General features: G+C 35.9%; 1 protein-coding gene across 7 annotated transcripts in view; it reads right to left on the bottom strand.

The window, feature by feature from the left end:
• Positions 1 to 1,721: 1,721 nt before the first annotated feature.
• Positions 1,722 to 19,946, bottom strand: part of LOC107733466 (actin-binding LIM protein 2-like) — a 57,782-nt gene continuing 39,557 nt past the window's right edge. For 2 of the 7 annotated variants that reach the window (XM_016545088.1, XM_016545087.1), the window contains exons 4-16: positions 18,500 to 18,612; positions 18,208 to 18,334; positions 17,892 to 17,985; positions 13,547 to 13,634; positions 10,920 to 10,978; positions 10,021 to 10,071; positions 9,000 to 9,077; positions 8,715 to 8,858; positions 8,320 to 8,352; positions 7,698 to 7,815; positions 6,455 to 6,688; positions 2,940 to 3,041; positions 1,723 to 2,037 (exon numbers count right to left, since the gene is read on the bottom strand). In XM_016545088.1, the coding sequence (XP_016400574.1) occupies positions 1,901 to 2,037; positions 2,940 to 3,041; positions 6,455 to 6,688; positions 7,698 to 7,815; positions 8,320 to 8,352; positions 8,715 to 8,858; positions 9,000 to 9,077; positions 10,021 to 10,071; positions 10,920 to 10,978; positions 13,547 to 13,634; positions 17,892 to 17,985; positions 18,208 to 18,334; positions 18,500 to 18,612 (1,378 nt within the window). In that variant the 3' untranslated portion in view covers positions 1,723 to 1,900. Of the gene's footprint in view, positions 2,038 to 2,939; positions 3,042 to 6,454; positions 6,689 to 7,697; positions 7,816 to 8,319; positions 8,353 to 8,714; positions 8,859 to 8,999; positions 9,078 to 10,020; positions 10,072 to 10,919; positions 10,979 to 13,546; positions 13,635 to 17,891; positions 17,986 to 18,207; positions 18,335 to 18,499; positions 18,613 to 19,946 lie in introns of all 7 variants that reach the window. The other 5 variants (XM_016545089.1, XM_016545092.1, XM_016545090.1 and 2 more) reach the window with 5 other exon arrangements.

Genomic DNA, 19,946 nt, shown 5'->3' with positions numbered 1-19,946 from the left:
ATAATACATTATTTTCCACATACTGTACATTATTGTTGCTCCTCTATGCCCCGCCTTTCTAAAACTCTAGAATCTCTAGTGCGTTGTGATTGGCCGAATTCCTCAAGCGTGTGACGGAAATGTTACGCCCCTTACCATACTGTGATGCCGTGTCCCGGCGCGACGAGACAAAACCAATAAAACCCATTATAAACGAGGCATTTGTTAAATCCATTGGGGACATAATTACTGATTATAATGACTTATACTGCTACTCTACACTGCTCAAAACTTGCGTTTGAATCATCAGTGGCAAATCCTTTAAATATGAAAACGTACTTACAGGCTGTGAGTCAGCATTATTTGTCAGCATCATAGACTGTATAGGGTCAGCATGCGCAGGGGAAACAGGGGAACTGAATTCACTGGAACACCGGCATTGTGAGCTACTCTCCCAGGAAACAGTCCTCGTCCTCCGTAAAATGCGTTGCTCACATCTGAATATTTGGTTTGAACTGCTCTGGAACAGTGTTGTAAATACAATTTAACCACTGATTTCTAGTTGTGTCCTCTTTTGGAAGACCAAACTGGCGGCGGTGGCAGCAACAATAAAGTTACGCCTTCTTTCTTTTTTATTGTGAACATTTGGGCGGCGTTATGCAAATCTTCCCACATCGTGACGTAGACATGTGGGGGCGTGTTAGAACGAGCCATTTTAGGTAGGCGTGGTTGACTCTTAACTTTTATACAGAATATCTCTTTGGATTTGAGACTTTAGTCTTTGCAACTTTAGGGATCTTATCTATTCACGAACAGCTTGTAACACTCCCAAAGAGAAAGGAAAACTTGAAATCGCATCATATGACCCCTTTAAATTAACTCAACTGCAACTTCATAATTGCAAATGTGCAATTACAAATATATTTAAATACATGACATACAAGATTTAATATAAATTACTTTATATGTTAGTCTACCATAAAAGGTTGTCAGTACATTCAGCAGTACACTTTAACCATATTTTAAAGAAAACATAATTATGAAATTAAATATAAAGACTAAGTCAGACTAAAATTTGCACTAAGCACTAAGTTCTGCTAATTGGAATTAATTTAAATTTAAACTGTAATACATTTTCATATAATTGCAATTAACATGCAATTAAGTGTCTAAAAACATTACATTCAGTTTGCACTCAAGTATATTAATTTAAAGTATATTATTTCCATAATAAGTAAAAAAAAATAAAAAATAAAAAAATAAAAGTACTTCTTTTTCCGTAAGTGCTTAGTCTGGCAGGTTGGTTAAATATGCAATGTCCAAAAAAGTTTCTAATGTGGTCCTTGGTGCATGTGGACTGGGGAGACTGCTGCTGGATCCATGTTTGGTCTGTCGCTCTGTTGAGGTATTCGGCCAATCACAACGCACTGGATAGGTGGTCAATCAGAGCACACCTCGCTTTTCAGACCGATGAGCTTTCATAGAGGAGAAACAATAATGTACAGTATGTGGAAAAGAATGTGTTTTTTTAACCTTAAACCGCATAAACACATTTCATTACACCAAATACACAAAATAATGTTCTTTTTTAGCAACATCATATGACCCCTTTAAACCTTACTGACCTCAAATTTTTGGTGTATGTGTAACATCAAATAACAAACATCAAAACAATAATCTCTAAGTTAATATGCATTGAGCAGCACTAATAATTCAGGGCTAACTGCTATTCAAAATAAACACATTGAATATCTAAGAAATATAACCCTTAGGCATGTGGTCAAGAACCAACAATTAGGTACTGACTGCTTGATAACAAGTATCTTGTCAAATTCAAACCTTTTTCTGGGATTTGTAAAACCTACAAGGCCTACTGTTTGGAGCTGAAATGGAAACCAGCAGACAGAAGGAGGGTCAAAGGTTACAGTTCCATGGCCACATGTACCATGGTGACATGCGTAACAGCATGCAAAGAAACATGGTTGTACGGAGACTGGACTGTACCATGCTGTTTGTAGATAGGGGGCTTTCTATAGATATTATCTTTGACTTTAGTCTCTGAGAATGGAAGACAAAGAGAGGAATAGAATAAGAAAGAAGATGAATAAAGAAGCATGAGTTATTAGAGGATGGAATCGGGGCAAAAGAAAGGGCAGAAAATGCAGTATATGATGCTGTAAAGGATTTCCATTTCATTCATCATGTTCATGATTGCCATGCATGATCAAGCATTTTGCCTTTGACAAAATCTTTGGCTTTGAAAAATGGATTTTCTGCCGTCAGAATTATGTATAACATTATAAATAATGAAAGCTTTATCTCATTTTTAACTTAGAAGATAGAAATGTCACCTAAAATGAACTGAGCAGAGAGGAAAACAGGGAGATAAATGGAGTAATTGCAATGACATAATGTCTTAATAATTGACACAACATGTGTCTCTCTGCAGCTTGTTTAGGTCATCCCAACTTCACGTCTGCTTCTCAACTATTACTTCTAGAAAAAAATCAGTCATTTAATGTAACACAAGTGGGACATTTTAAGAGCTGTTTCAGCATCTGCCAGCATTGGAAACAAGACGTCATTACAATTATGGGCAAAAAACACATGAAACTGATCATTAGATTTATTTTAAACGTATCCAGGGACGAGCAGTGACAGTAACAAGTTTCTTTTACGTACTAAAAATAGGGCTTTGCTTACAATAATGACTTATAAATGTATTAAACTGATGCAAATCATGATGCAATGATGCACAAAAATGACTGTGACCTTTCACAGAACAATATGAAGGCAGATTATGAATAAGAATTATTCAGTCTGCCAGATGTTTTCATAAAGGCAAATATGTGTTGAAAAAGAGGATTTAACATTGTACAAAAGTGAGGACAGAGCTGTGAGGAAAAAACCCCCTGCTGATTTACCATAGTTAGCTAAAGAACAAGAGTTTTAGCACCTACCTGGGACATGGAAATGCCGTGGGGTCGCCACATATGTAGAGGAAGGAGATTTGCCATCAGAGTAGGTGGAGAAACTGGGGGTGCTCCGACCGCTTTCACTACCTCGGGGTGTGAAGGTCATGGCAGACACAAAAACGAAAAGGAAAGAGAAGAAAAGTTAACAGGGCTGCCAGAATGATGATTCATTTAGTCTTAGATCTTCCAACAAACCTAACAATACAGCCAGCTCTAAGAAGTATAAATTTGCCTTTGCGTTGGAGTTTGTGAAAGTATGTTGTGTTTATACTGATGGCATCTGTTCAGTAGACACTCAAATTTCATCGCTCAGTTTGAACTGAGTGGAGCCAGTATGAAGTGGACATAGACATGACTGTCAATGGCAGGCTGAATTGTGATGTTATCATCATACTCGGAAAAAAATATTAAGTATTTATAATCACAATCTTTTACCAAACTGAGAGTAAAGGAGAGAGAGAATCTCTTTTTCAAATGCTCTTTTAAAGTCATTTGCATATGTTGAAAGCCAAAATACACAAACAATAATCTCTTTCTCTGTCTCCTTTCCTCTGTCTTTTCTTTCTCTCTTTCACACACACTTGCAACTGTTCTTCAGACACATGCACACACCATTTAACACACAAAGTGCTGTTAGTAAAAATTCACCCCGTATCAGGGGAAAATATTCCACACATCTGGAGCTGGGGGAGCAGGAAATTGTCATAAAATACACTAAACATACACAAATCACAACACTGGAGCACACTATGAAGGTCTCAATGCTCCCATTACTCATCATTAAAATATGATTTTATGGATTGCAACGTCCTTCTCATGTCCACTGGGCGTAATGCAGCATTTCATTGCATATTCTGTGAATGATTTCGATCTTCAAGATCTTCAATGATATGACAAGATCAAGGCAGCTACAGTCAGTGAGGTTTTGCATTTGCACTCTTGTGTTGCTACTTTACCAATAAGTCAATTAGAAAGCCAAGTGAATCATAAACAGCACACTCCAAACGCAACCTCAGTGTACTTTCATAGAGCATTAAAGGGTTGGCCTGGAACTGCACAAGGCCTAAGTTTATGCCACTGTGCCTGGCAAACTGACCCAAAATTGCAGCTCATCAATTTACCCTTTAATCTTCTCCTGCGAACTTTATTCCCACTCTCTCTACTTCTTGCAGAGAAACCACAAAACCAAAATCTGTTTCATCATACTTTTTCCACCACTTCAGAGACATCCTATCTTTATGAATAAATACTTCCCAATATATTCTAGATATTCATAGAATTTACATATGCACAGTGGGGTCCAAAAACCTGGGATCTGGAATTTTTTTTAAAACAGGAAATGAACAAAAAGTTTTAGGATTTTGAAAACCTTTTAAAGGTGGGGTATGTATTTTTTCAAAAACGCTTTAGAAAACTGAGTCGGGCCGAGTACCAAAACAAACTTGTAGCCAATCAGCAGTAAGGGGCATGTCTACTCATGATGCGGAGGAGAGAGTGCTCAGTGCACAGGAGGACAGACATTAGCCGAGCTGAGCGACAGAAAGATAGAGATGGCGGATAAAAAACAAAAGAGGAAAACGTCTGCGGAACAAAAGAAGGCTTACGATAAGGCAAGAAGTAGGACCCGTGTAAATATCGGATCAGCTTTCCAGCGCAGGAGAGAACTCAAGGAGCGGGAAGCCCTGCGATCGGACGCCGAGGTTGCTTTGTTTCTTCTCGATAAGTGAGTAACACGGTGTCTACACCGGACGCAACAGTTGTCGCGCCGCAACAGTCTGTCTACACTGAGAGGACGCGCTTGAGAAACAGTTTAGAGAGGAGAAATCAATCTATATAAAATATTGGTCACAGATTATTGGCCACTTTCTAAATAATAAAAGTATAGCGCATCCACTAGTAATTATATATAAATGAATCCGTTTTTACCGATGCAAATATGTTAGAAACGATGCATCGCGATACAAATACCAACTTGTAGCCGATGCACACTTTTTAAACCGATGCATCGCATCATTAACTTTTTATGCCGATGCACCGAGTGAATCGGGGAATCTTCCCATCCCTAGTCTACACTGGATGCGACAAAGCGACCGTTAAAAATAATTTGTCAAAATCAACCTGCTTTTTAAAAATCAAAATCAAATTTGTCAATACGTCATAAATAGAACGCAGCAGCAGTTTTCTGTCGGGGATTTGTCATGTCGCGCCGCGCCGCATCCAGTGTAGACAGCATCACTGATTATAATGAGTTCTATAGTATTTTGTCGCGCCACTCGCGTCCGGTGTAGACACGGTGTAACACTGGTTTTGCTTTGTTTCACAGAACTAATCGTTGCCTGGGTTGCGTACGTATGTGTGGGGCGGAGCTATCAAAATAGGGGCGAGACACTTTTGGGGTAGGGGCGTGTTTGTTTTGGTGATTTGAAATGTCAACATTGGCTACCAGAAATCACTTACCCCACCTTTAAACAATGTTATGACGTAAAATGAAGGAATACTTCAGATTTTGCATTATTTCTAGGTCACTAATCAAATGCAAGTTTGTGATATTGATCTGTGATCTGAAATTCTGAAACTTTTTCATTTCTATACATGGTCTCAGACTTTTGAACTCCACCTGCAAACTACTGCCTGTCTGAGTATGAATGTTAGGGCAAATAAAACACTTGAAAATGTTGAAAAGAGAGAAACAACAGCCACCAAGTAAATGGCAACATTAACACAAACATACAGACAGTCACTTTGAATATCAGATGTATGGTGGAAAATTTCAACTTAACAGATGAAGCACAACATCAACTACAGTACAACAAATAAATGCATATTGATGCTCGCCAACAACGTTCGCATTTGTCTTTGTGCATTAGGTTACTGTTTCAGCTCAAATATAATGAATATCAACATGTTTTCCATGCAAAATGATTGGACATAACTCTGTATAAACACAATACCAGCAAGCATAAAAAATGGACTGGTCCAAGGACTGAACCTTGCGGTACACCTACAATCTCACATCACTGTAATACACTGGTGATACACAGTGAAAGAGAGACTTTCATTACGAGAGGTTTTTAGGGTTTACCATGAGAAGGCAAATTGAGGAGCAGGGCTGTCCTAGGCCTACTTTCAGACTTTGCTTCCTGTTTGAATCCTGTCTCAATTCCTGTTTAGGAAAGGTGGATGAAGGATAGGCTAGTAATTCTATGTTTGTAATTCACTAGTCCTTCAATGTGAATGCAACCCATATGAAGCACTAAGAGTTATGGAGCTTGGTCCAATGGTTCATTTCTGTTGAAATCCAATTCCAACAGCTGGAACGTCATGCACTTTGCAACATTAGTCATACGCTCTTAAAATAGCATTTTAGTATTGAACTCATTCATTCATGTTGTCAGGGGGAAGTGAATCTTGTACCAACCAAATCCAAGACCAAAAGCTCACTCACATGCAGCATGTGGTGATTTGTACTGGGCAAAAGCCTGCAGGCAGAACTGTGGTACCTCTGAAGTAAGGGATGTAGTTGTGCTGTTGGAGCAAATCCAGAGTAGTGGGGTTGAGGGGCAGGGCCACGCCACCACTCCCTGCCTGTGGTGTGTTTCTACCACTGCCGCTGTACAAAGGCAGTGGGGAGGAGCCTCTGGCACTACCATGGGCACTACTCCTCCCCGAAGTTGGAACAGGCAACAAGTTGGAATTTTCTGCATGAGTGGTGTATTTGACACTCAGATATTGCTCTGAGCAAGAGACCCAGACGGTCAGGGAAGAATGGCAGTAATATGAGATCAGCAACTATACTTAAAAACCAATTGAATTACTTTCTTCCATGAAATTCTGTATCAAATCAGTTTATTGTGGTTAAAAATGTCATTTTAGAATGGAATACTTTAGCTTAGTGAACTGCCTCGCTGCCTACTGTCTTTACAACTTGCATTGAATCTCTTAAGTGATTGATTTGGAATGCTGTACAAAAGATTATTTCAATACGATGTTGAAAAAAGTTGTGATGCTTAATACTTTTGTTAATACATTTTTTCTGATTTATTCAGTCATAGTGGTGCTTCTTAATATTTTTTAAGATAATTTTTTTGATGAACAGAAGTTCAAAAGAAATCTAAATAAAATAGAAATCTTTAGTGACATTTTTGTTTAGTATATAATAGATATATACACTATATGGACAAAAGTATTGGGGCACCCCCTTCTTTAGAACAGAAAAAGACACTTCCAAAACTGTGAAAACAAAGATGGAAACATAATTCATGTATTTAAAAATTGTATTTCCATCTCTGTTGCAACAGTTTTGGAAGTGTCTAACTGTACCCATATGTACAAGTCATTGGTGTTTGACGATGAGTTTTTGGCTCAAGGTATGCATTTAAAGTCACACCAGAGGTGCAGCGAGGATTAGGTCTTTGCTTTCTGCAGACCAGTCAAGTTCTTCCACATTGACTGAATCAATCATTTCTTTTTGAACCCTGTCTTATACACAGAGGCATTGTCATGTTAGAATAGAAAAGGGTCCTGTCCAAACTGTTGCTATAAAATTAGAAACACAATTCCCTAGAATATCATTATATGCTTAAACATTAAGATTTGTACTCATGGAAATTACTAAAGTAGTCAAACCTGTTCATTAGAAGGGGGTGTCCCAATACTTTTGGCAATATAGTGTAGTTACACAATAACTGTGCAGGTATGAATGACTTTGTGTCCATAAGTATCATCATGTATGTGGAGGGATACCTGGTCTGCTGTAGGTCTGAGGTGAGCGGGAAGGCGTATAGCGGCCATAACCCCCTAAAGAGCTGTTGGAGCTGGGGTTGGAGGGCCTCCTCTGCCGGGGAGACTTTTCCCCATCTCCCTAGAATCAAACAGACAGTTTTTCAGTATGAAATTGAAAGCATTAGACAATTAACAATGTTAAACGGTAATCACTATGGTACTGGGACACACAGGAGGGCTATAAAGCTGCAAAAGAAACACAGATGTGACCAGTTTGCAATAATCAGTCCTAACTAGAAATAGGCTGATCACTGAGTGATTACACCACAGAGTTTTCAAACTGAAGATGGTGAAAAACACACAATACTGCAAAGTCTCCAAACCACAACTGTTCTACTTCACAAACAACTGCTCACAAAATATGAGGAAACAAGGTCTCATTCACTAATCGTGCACATATTTGTGTGTGAAAATGTGTGTAATATGGTTTCATCACGTAATAAGTACAAGTAACAATCTGTCCAGATTCTGAATAAAAATTAGATGTGTACATATATACAGTATATATTGTAAGGCATGATTAGTGAACAAGACCCAATGAAACAATAATGGGTCCTGCTTCTTCATGTTAACGCTACTATACCTCAGTTGGAGTGGGGGTGAGTTGCTGAGGTGACTGTAAACAAAGAAAGCAAATGAGTAAAATGGACTTGAATGCAATGATAGATATGTTCATGAAAAAAAATTTGATTTCCCCCTAAGTTACACGACTGAAACTACAGTAACACTTCAATGAATTAGCAAAATTATGATTTTTGGCCAAGCCATGTTGCAATGAAGCTGGATGATGAGTAAAGATGATTACATTTAAAAATGGCACTATTGTAACAAATGAATGCTGTAGCTGTTGCATGAGTAATTATGCAATTCTTTTGCTTTTAAGACACCTATCAAGATAAAAAAAATCGGAAACATCAAATAGAAGACATGTATATGCTAATCCCTCATTTAAGCCTGTATGAGGGAGTGTATTTGTACCTCTCCAAAAGTCCTGTCCTCCACAGGGTAGCTCACATAGGGTGAGTATGAGAGCATGTCAGGTCTGTCAATGTTGTAGATCGCTTTGATTTTTGGAAGAGCAGCCAGGTCCTTGTAGTCCAGAAGTTCATCACCCAGCTTTGCCTTAAGAAAGAGCAACATTATGGCTTTAAAACTCTCTCTACACATATAGTTATTTGTAGGCTTGTGTGTTGCTGCCCACTGGTGGTGATCTTGAACAAATGAAAATCAATAAAGAAAAGAATCATTTTCAAACGCACTTACATAGATAACTCTGCTAGGGGAGCCCGATGCACTGGAGGCAGGAGCAGAGGTGATGCTCTCAGAGGATGTTCTTGTCACCTGGAAACAAAAACAAGGTGAGAAAAACAAAAACAATAAACCATAAAACGAACAGCAACCAAAAGGCATTTTGTTGACTCAATTTAAACCCTGTACGAAGTAACATGAGTGATTACAGCACAATTCCAATGTGGCTATTATTATTGTGCGGCACTAACAACAGTTTATCAGTTTTCACAAGGTTATGAAGGAATCAACAGAAAGGTAGAAAAGGTTTTGCCATTAGGACAGAACAATACTTTTTTTCAGTGTTGTACAGGAACAGATATAACAGTATAATGCAATAAAAAAATTAAAATAATCTGTATTTTGTCAGGAAAAATAAACAAACATGCTATAGTAAATAGTTTTTTTTTATTATCCTCAATAAACCTATAAAAGTTTGGTTATAGATTTATTAATATATATTGTAAGAAAGTAATATAAGAAATATTCTCTAAAAAGGCTTATTATTTAAGTCAATGTATCTTGCACTGATGTTTAAATATTTAAAATGGACGAGACAAGAATTCTTATTGAGAAATTGTTTTGGTTTTTTTCAGTTTAAATGGCATATAGGACAAATGGTAGATTACTGTAAGTTGCACACTTAAGGGAAAATCGTCTGTCATTTTTAAACTCAACAAACAATAAGCTATCATGAAAAAAACAAACAGTGAGTATCTTATTATAATACGAAAGATTTATTTGTGATTTTATTTATAAGTAATGCATTCAGGGTTGCTTCACAGTGTCTTCTCTATAGCCACACACTCATTTTATAGTACTTTTCCAGACGATGTTAAAACCTGTTCTTTGGTTCCTGATTTCTACTGGGTGGGAGTGGTGGTAGCCTACGGCAGCCTGACAGCCCCATTTTGGACTTTAGTGAGCATTCTATTAAAACTAAAAGCAGGTTGGGAAGTAAGCCCATGCAGAGGGGAGAGGGCCGCATGTCACAAACCTGCTCAGGTACATTGGAATGGAGATCACTGAGCTGAATCCGCACTTGTTTCTGCAGGGAAAGGGTTGTTACAGAGAAGCGCTTCCACATACTGCATATCACCTTTGTTTAACTAACTGGATTTCCTGTTAAATGATTTTGCGTAATATATTTCAGAGCATGTCAGCTATGTAAACCAGAGCTCATTTTTAAATTTGTAACATATTAAGGATAAAATTTAAATCCCACACCTCTGCTGACTGTCTTTTTAGGGTCCGTCACTGACTCTAGACTTTAGTCTTTAATGACATTCAAGTCAATAAAAATTGTGGATCCGCTGATAGCAGTGTTTATTTGCGCTGATTTAGTGCCTGATTCTCTTAAGAAATTTTGCAAATCTTTTAACAGCACAACCATGCAAAATTTACATAGAGAAATTCTCCAACTTGCAGGATGGTTCTATGAGCTAGACACGCCAGACTACCGCAATCTTACATATTTTACTGGGACTGTACAACATCACTCCACCACCGTGATCCAGGCACCATAATCAGCACTATAAAAGCCAAAAGTGCACTCGACAACAACATGCATCTGAACACTTGCCCAATTACAACACTTCTCCATTACTTCATGAATAACAGCTGCCATGACCAACTATTCCATCATTTTTCTTAAGCAAAATGTATTTGAAATACTGTCAACTCATTTTCTGTGGGCTAAAGTATTGAGTTTTTAGAGTAAGGTGCATTATATAATAAGCCTAATTTAAAAACAAGCCAATGACTCTGTTTCAGATCATTTAGTTCCTGGACATATTAAATTGCAGGTATATTAGATGCAGGTTTTTGTGCTGCAACTTTTTAGTGAATTCACTCCCCCTGTCTTCAGTCACAGTTTTACAGTTTGCTTAGATTTACCTTACTCTTCTCCTCCATACGCGCTGCCTGTCTGCAAGGAGGATGCCAGATGGAAGAACCTGTGAAAGAGAAAGCCAAATATAACTTGCAAGTCCATGTTAAAAAAATACGCAGGCTTTAAAAGTATTTCACACAGCACAATATTCACAAGTATAGTACATCACATTAATTATAACATTAATTACATCCTTTTGCTCAAAAATTGTTATGAAATCAGGTAGACAAAAACTTAAAGTCAGTATGATTAATTTTTAAAAGAAATGAATACTTTTATTCAGTAAGGATGCTTTATATTGATCAAGTTTTTGTAACATTATAAATGTCTTAACTCTTTCAGATGCAGTTTTTTTGGAATACTCTATTAACTTTAAAAAATCCACAGAAAAAAAGTATCACAGTTTCCACAAAAACACTAAACAGCACAACCATTTTGAACATGAATAATAACAAGAAATATTACTTTAGCACCAAATTAGCACCATATCAGAATGATTTCTGAATGATCATGTGACACTGCAGGCTGCTGAAAATGGAGCTTTGCCATCACAGGAATACATTATAAAAAATATTATTAAAATAGAACACATTTTAAAATTGTTATACTTTTCACAGGTTTTTTTTTGGCTGTATTTTTATCAAATAAATGCAACCTTGGTGGCACTTCAAAAACATTAAAAAAAAGAACAGTAGTGTAAATTTTTAAGTGGGGCTTAAATACTAAGTATTTCACACAGCACAATATTCACAAGTATAGTACATCACATTAATTATAACATTAATTACATCCTTTTGCTCAAAAATTGTTATGAAATCAGGTAGACAAAAACTTAAAGTCAGTATGATTAATTTTTAAAAGAAATGAATACTTTTATTCAGTAAGGATGCTTTATATTGATCAAGTTTTTGTAACATTATAAATGTCTTAACTCTTTCAGATGCAGTTTTTTTGGAATACTCTATTAACTTTAAAAAATCCACAGAAAAAAAGTATCACAGTTTCCACAAAAACACTAAACAGCACAACCATTTTGAACATGAATAATAACAAGAAATATTACTTTAGCACCAAATTAGCACCATATCAGAATGAATTCTGAATGATCATGTGACACTGCAGGCTGCTGAAAATGGAGCTTTGCCATCACAGGAATACATTATAAAAAATATTATTAAAATAGAACACATTTTAAAATTGTTATACTTTTCATAGGTTTTTTTTTGGCTGTATTTTTATCAAATAAATGCAACCTTGGTGGCACTTCAAAAACATTTAAAAAAAGAACAGTAGTGTAAATTTTTAAGTGGGGCTTAAATACTTTTTGTGCCCACTGTATCTTTAAAATATCTCCGTTCTTATCTCAACAAACATATTTCACATAACTCATCTCTCTGAGGAGTTAGCATGTTCATATATCCTACCATATCAACTGGCATTCATAAACTAAGTAACACAATCAGTCAGCAGTCTTTCATTTTATTTTAGGCAGATTGAAAAAAGGCTTCTAACTGATTCTGCTTTCTAAAAGCACATCTGACTATAAATCTCCTTTGAAAAACTGCAGTGCAGTGAGTTTCTGTGGTAAATCACTGCACAGAGTTCAACGAGATACTGAAGTATTGCAACGTTTGAGGTGGGACACAAGAGAATAAATAAAACCATATTTATCGTATGATGTCAAATGTGTGTTTTCTTCTTTATAATTTAAGACACCTCAACTATGGAATGTATTCAGGTTTTGGATGTGACTGGTTTGAGCTGGTCTAGCTCTGTATGACTGTCTTTCTCTGTTTAAACTACAAAACAAACTATCCATTCTTGTATTTGTCAGTACAGATGTATTTTTTAAGCGTAAAACTCCAAGTACACTAATACATATGATTAAAAAATCCTTGTCAGTAGTCATCAGTTTTGTCTGTGCCTGTCTGTCTGGTATCATGCTCAAAATGTATAAGGACTTTGCAGAGGAAAATGTTTCATGCAGCATTCTCACACAAATCATCAAATGAAATGCATCTCCTCAACCGTAACTTTTGCTAAGCGCAGCCAACAAATCAATTTTTTTATATTATACTTTTGTTGAATATAATCTGTAAAAGGTTGACACATTAAATGTCACATTAAAATAATTTACAAATAAAATAGAAGCAATATTCATTGTATTGAAGCATTTGTTTTAAAGGGGTCATATGATGCTTTTTTAAAGATCATTATTTTGTGTATTTGGTGTAACAGAATATGTTGACATGCTTTAATGTTCAAAAAACACATTATTTTTCAAATACTGTACATTATTGTAGGTCCTCTATGCCCCGCCTCTCTCAAACGCTTCGTTTTACTATGCACAATCAGCTTGTAACACTCCAAAGAGAAAGGAAAACTTGAAATCGCATCATATGACCCCTTTAATAAAACATCAGCCAATTCCAGTATCTGAAGCAAATCATGCAAATTTGATGATGCTTTAATTACCTTGCAGGTACATCTCCTCCCCCTCCCCAAACATCTGGTCACAACGTGCAACAGAGTCGCGTGACAGACACAGTGATGAAGCTGGTATGTGTTTGCATTACACAAGCCATGGTTAAGACAGCTGCCTCCACTGTGATGTGACACTGTGCTAAATTACCTTGCAGGTACATCTCCTCCCCCTCCCCAAACATCTGGTCACAACGTGCACATCTGGCACATGTGGGATGATAGAGTTTTTCTCCAGCCTGCAGATAAACACAAAGCAGAACACATATCAGTCACTCACCTTCACTGCAGAAATCTCTCAATGATTACATTTTATATACTCATATTGGGGGATTATTAAGACTACATTTGTCTTAATTCTCTTGACAATGTAATTAATTGATTTATTCCTCAAATAATTCACTTTATTTGCAGGTCAAATGCTAATTTGATAGCGGTAGGCAGGGGGACACCATCTGCAGTAACTGTGTCTGAACAGTAGAGGGACCACAGATGCAAAGCTGCCACACTTCACTTCTGATAGCCACATTTCATTTTAAAACTTTTAAATGAAAAGCCCTCTTTTGGCCTTCATTGTGAGATTGACTCATCAAAATAAATTGGCATTTGAGACAAATAACATGCCATAAATAAATGTTATTGATATAATTGATATACACTACCATTCAAAAGTTTGGGGTTTGGTAAGATTTTTGAAAGTATAGGCTCAACTTTAGTGTCATGTGATTAGGCCTGTCGCAATAATCAATATATCGACTTATCGCACAATATATGTACATGACCGCAATAATTTTTGGTGACGCAATATATCGCCCATTATATTTACTTAAAAAATATTTTGATACTTAACTTCCATGATCTAAGTATTCTTAAAAAATTTAAGTTTGTTGTAATTTGGAAGTGTGTTGGCCTTCTTGCATTATTATGCTGTTACATTATGATTATATATTCAGTGGCATAAAACGGTATTTAAAATGACAATAATATCGCTTATCGCAATTATTTCTGGGGCAATATATCACACAACAAAAAGTTGTTATCGTGACAGGCCTACATGTGATCCTTAAAAAAATCATTCTAATATGTTGATTTGATTCTCAGGAAACATTTCCTATTGAAAACAGCTGTGCTGTTTATTATTTTTGTGGAACCGTTTATATATTTTTATGGATTTTCTTTAATAGAAATTTCAAATGAACTTTTATTTTTTTTAAATACAAGTCATGTTTTAATGAAATGTCTTTACTGTCAACTTTAGATCAATTTAATGTGTCCTTACTGAGTAAAAGCATTAATGTTTTTAAAAAAATAAAAAATCTTACTGATCCTAAACTTTTGCATGGTAGTGTACTATCACCAAAAGAGAAAGAGATAAAGTCTTGTCCTTTTCTATCTTATTCTCTCTAGCTTTCTATTAATTAATCTGGTTATCAATCATTTTAGTGTTTCTTAAGAGCTCTGTCGGGCTGTAATTTTGCAATATTCCTTTAAATATTTGGTGTCCTTTCCAAGTTAGATTTAGTTCACGAGGTAAATAGCTCCGTCCACCCTGAAAGAGCACACATTAGTAAAATCAGTCTTTTATATTTTCCTGTCATCCATTAGATTCCTGTCATCCATTTTTCATCAACCTTCATTAAGTCCTAAAAGACTCATCTATGATTGGAAATTTTCAGCATGCTTTGTCACACTCCTTTTAGTGTTCAGCACAGCTGTAGATTTAATTTCTCATGTATCAAAACATGCACTGGAAAATCTACTCAGCCCCTCCCCCCTCTCCATTCACTTTCAACACAGTTACAGTCTTGCCACTCAAAATGTCATGACATTTCGGCTCAGATACAATTCCCAATAAATGCTACAGAGTAAATAGGACCTGCAAATCATGCTCTGTTTGTGCTCTCTTTCTGTTACATACTTTACAACAACAACAAATGGAACAAGCTGTTTAAAAATCCCCTCAAATACACAATAAAATCCTTTACCTTTGATTACCTCAGTACCTCAATGCTGTCTAGGCTTGTGACCTGGCATTACTCCTGAAAGGTGGGCTAATTATTCTTGCTAACATTAGGATACCTGTATCAACTAGCCTTCAGTTCATGTAAAAAATGTTGCCGAGGGCAAAAAAAAAAGCCAAGATATTGTTTTGCATGACTTCATTTTAAATCTACTCAAAGCACTTGGCAAAGAAATTGTGTAGTTAAAACTACCATCCTAAACCATGATGTCACACAGTGACTCTATCTAATTTTGGGTTACTGAGAGCAAGTGGCAGTGCCAATGGGACAGTCACTATAGCAACAGTGTCCCACTCCTGACACACACACAGATACACTTATTTATAGAGCTTTAAAGTACACAAAGCTGTAGATCTTTATGTATATGTGACAGATATGAAATGCACACCTAACTTAACAAGTATTTTTACAAGCAACATTTACTCATATGAGACCACTAATGGGAAACTTAGCAGATACAAAGAACAACTACATCAATAGGGTGCTTGTTAGGGTGTAACAAAATAGCTGTTTAAAGAACAATGAGGAAGAGTTTGCATGCAAGAACAAAATGGAGTGAACAAAACAGAAAGAGTAAAAAGGAGATGCAAAATTCAGAGATATATTGTACTATACTGTAATTAGGCTTCAGATGGGTTGTGAATTGACTGTCTGAGATTGTCTTTGTAAGCACCCACTCATCTTCTGCCCCCTCCAACACTTAAAAATAAAGGTGCTTAAAAGGTTCTTCACAGCGATGCCATAGAAGAACCATTTTTGGTTCCACAAAGAACCATTCAGTCAAAGGTTCTTTAAAGAACCATCTCTTTCTTAACTTTTAATAATCTGAAGAACCTTCTTTAACCACAAAGAACCTTTTGTGAAACAGAAAGGTTCTTCAAATGTTATAGGTTCTTTAAGGAACCATTTAGACAAAAAGGTTCTTCTATGGCATTATGAATCACCTTTATTTCTAAGAGTGAACATGACCACTGCGATTACAGAGTACCAGCCTGAAGCTCTCAGATGACAATAAAAGCCTTTCACACGCACTCAAAGCAAAGATATGATAAAACTCAACCAAGTCTTGCTATAAAGTCAACATGAAATGGCATTGACAAGCCATTTTATTCATATTTCAGAGTGAAACAGAATATGGAGAAAATGGCTTTATTTCTCTGTTTACTTTGAGACATCTTGGTTTTTATGCTAGTGCACTCTTTAAAGTTGACCTTTTTTTTTTTTGCAGAAATGCACAAGTTAAATGGATCAAAAAAATGATGACTCATCCTGCACTGCAGATTTTGTCCAATCAAATGTTCTCTAGCATGAGAATGTCCCTCCCCCTCATTCATGGCTGTTATGTAACTAAACCCTATTGGCTATTTAAAAAGATGAACCCTTCAATATGTCCTGCACAAAGTGTTTTTAGTTTTAATGAAAAACATTTTCATTAATTTTTGGAATAGAGCTGAAAATTTTTAAATATAAATATTACAATTAAAAATTTTAATGAAAATTAGAAGGGCTCCCGTCAAAAAAAAAGTTTTATATTTAAAATACATTTATTTCATACTAAGTATAGTTCAAATCTATTAACATATTTACTGACATATTGCTCAAGACTTACTGATATATAAATTATAATTAAACTTTATTTGGAGTAGGCCTACTACTTCTGCACAATGCACATTTCTTAATATAAAGCCTAAAATGTGTTTAATGTCACTATTGATGAAATTTGTATGGTCTTTAAATAATATCGGTCTTTGAATGCAAGATATTTAAAGTGTACCTGAAGTATACTTGCAATACTTCCAATTTAGCATAATGAAATATACTTTAGTATATCTTTAGTTGGACTTCAGCACTACTTCTGCACAATTAAAGTGCATTAAGTACAAAATTAGCTGTTCCAATTTAGCAGACTTTAAGTATACCAGTTTAGTATACCAAAAGTACAATTGCAGGGTATTTTTATTAAGTACATAAATATGTAAATGTATTTATAGTATACTTAACATGAAATAAATATATTTGAAATAGATTTTAGTATATTTATTTTTCACTAGGGCTGCTTTGTCAACTACCTCAAATAAATAAGTTAAGGATAAAGTACTAAAATCACAAAAACTAAAATTTAAATAAAAATAAACTACAGCTAAACAGAAATATTTTTAAACTAATAAAAATGACAAAAACACAACAAAATTACCAAATCCTAAACGAAAATCGAAAACTAAAACATCTAACAAAATCTAATAATAAAAGCTAATTTAAAATATTAATGAATACTAAAATAGTATATAAATAACACTGTCCAAACTTTCAATTTCTTTTTTGGTCTTTAAAAAAAGAAGAGAGGGTTCATTTTGATTTCATGTGGACTTTAAGCAATGTTAACAATATAATTAAGCCATCCATTCATCTACTTCCATCTATTAATGAATCCATTCATTAAAGGACCCCTGACAAATAGAAAAGATTTCTTCAAACCTCAAGTACTTTTCCAGTGATGTATTTCTTGCAGGTTTCACACTGGATGCCGAACATGGCGTGGTAGTCTGCCTCACAGTAGGGGATCCCGTCTCTGCAGAACATCAACACACATTACAGAAGATGTATTTCACTAGAACTCAAGAATGGTGACAGATCTCTGTATGCTCTCTGGCCTTGAGAATCCCCTGTTCTTTCATATTACGATATCAATAACGTTGAGTCATTCCAGAGGGTTCAGCAGGCTTGCAGATCACATTACTACGATCGATAAAGCACACACAAGCACCCAGAGAAGAGTAAGAGTGGGACTAACTTGCTGATATATTCTGCATTAAGCACTTTATTGCACACTTTGCACTTGAAGCAGCCAAGGTGCCAGTGCTTGTCCAATGCCACCAGAGACTGCTCATTTTTAAACTCCTTTCCACAGCCACAGCAATCTGCAGAGAGAGCGAGACAAAAGTGTAGTGTAATACTAATGAAATGGCATGGAAAGCTGTCAATGCAGACATTTAGGAAATAAATGAGTGAGTGTGTGTGTGTGTAAGAGAAAGAGACTAACATAGAATGGAATAGATTGCAATGCAGAAACACAGCGTACTCACTGTGCACAGCCTGTGGAGATGCCGTGCTGTTGACTGGCACAGGCTGAGTGCATTTCTCACAAACGCACTCCTTCCCATTAAACGTCACGCGGCCCCCAGCTGGAAATGGCTGCCTGCCAGAAATACACACACAGTCACCTCATCATTCACCAAAGTTATAAAGTCACTTTCACATGAGGATGAACTTTAGACTAGTTTCTCAAACCATTTTCAATTAGGATCAGATGCAGGGACACTACATGATGAAAAACTCACAAAAGGGTGACAAAACGAAACATTTTAGCACATTCGCAGTTGGCAAGCATGGTAAGAATTACTGCTTATTTAATCTTTTAAATTAAATCAAATAATTTAGCATAAGCAAAGGCAGATGCATTCTAAAAGGCAGAGTTCACCCAAAATTTTATTTACATATACTAAAAAAGGGAAACTTTCTATTATTTACAAAAGGTGACATTTAGCATAAATTTAAAAGCAATGAGAACGAATGCTGTCAGTCTTTGAAAAGACAAAAAAAGCACCCTAAAACAAGCTAAAAGAAAGTCTTCTAAAGCTATAGCAGATCCAAGCCGCTATTTACCGTGTAACTTCAGCTCCTCTTTAGCATTCATATTCATTTAGATATTTTCATATTAAAACTGCCACATCAAAACCAGTTATGACACACATGACAACCAATGTTGTTTGGCATCACTGGTCAGCTCTTTTGTTGAATTTGATTGCTTCCATTGTCCTCATTTGTAAGTCGCTTTGGATAAAAGCGTCTGCTAAATGACTAAATATAAATGTGTCAGACCTGCTGTGTTTTTGCATGCATAGCATACTTATATTAAACATAAATGTAAATTAGATTAGACAGGATTTTAGCGAATAATTACTAAAATTTTAATCTGACCTTCACACACACACACGCAAAAATCAATCAAAATACTTGCAGCATCAAATATAGCATTGTATATCTTTGAACTACTTTTTTAATGCTTTTTTTGGTATTGACTCCAAGATGCTTCAAGAAACCTACCTGCAAAGCTACAGTACTGTTAAAAGTTTTAGGCACTTGTGTAAAAATGCAAAAATTATGTCATAAATAGCTTTTCTTTATCAATTAACTTCTATTAACTAAATTAAATCATTTGATGTGACCATACTTTGCATTTAAAGCAGCTTTTGCCCTAGGTGCACTTGCGCATAGTTTTTCAGGTAGCTTTGCAGGTAGGTCTCTTAAAGCATCTTGGAGACAGTTCTTCTGGATTGAGTGTCTCAGTTTGTTCTGTTTCTTCATGTCATTCCAGACAGACTGGATGATAATGGATCAGATCTCTGTGTGGAGCTCTGGCTGTTGTCAGACTCCTTGAACAAACAAAACTCTCACTGGATTATTACAATTAATGGCAAAATGAATGTTTGGAAATGTAAACTGATATTTCTGACACTACCTACAGCAAAA

Source organism: Sinocyclocheilus rhinocerous, unplaced genomic scaffold (genome assembly GCF_001515625.1).
Source record: "Sinocyclocheilus rhinocerous isolate Xijiao unplaced genomic scaffold, SAMN03320098_v1.1 scaffold2385, whole genome shotgun sequence".
NCBI lineage: Eukaryota > Metazoa > Chordata > Actinopteri > Cypriniformes > Cyprinidae > Sinocyclocheilus > Sinocyclocheilus rhinocerous.
The sequence above is the reverse complement of the archived record's forward strand: the minus strand, read 5'-3'. Positions and strand labels throughout refer to the sequence as shown.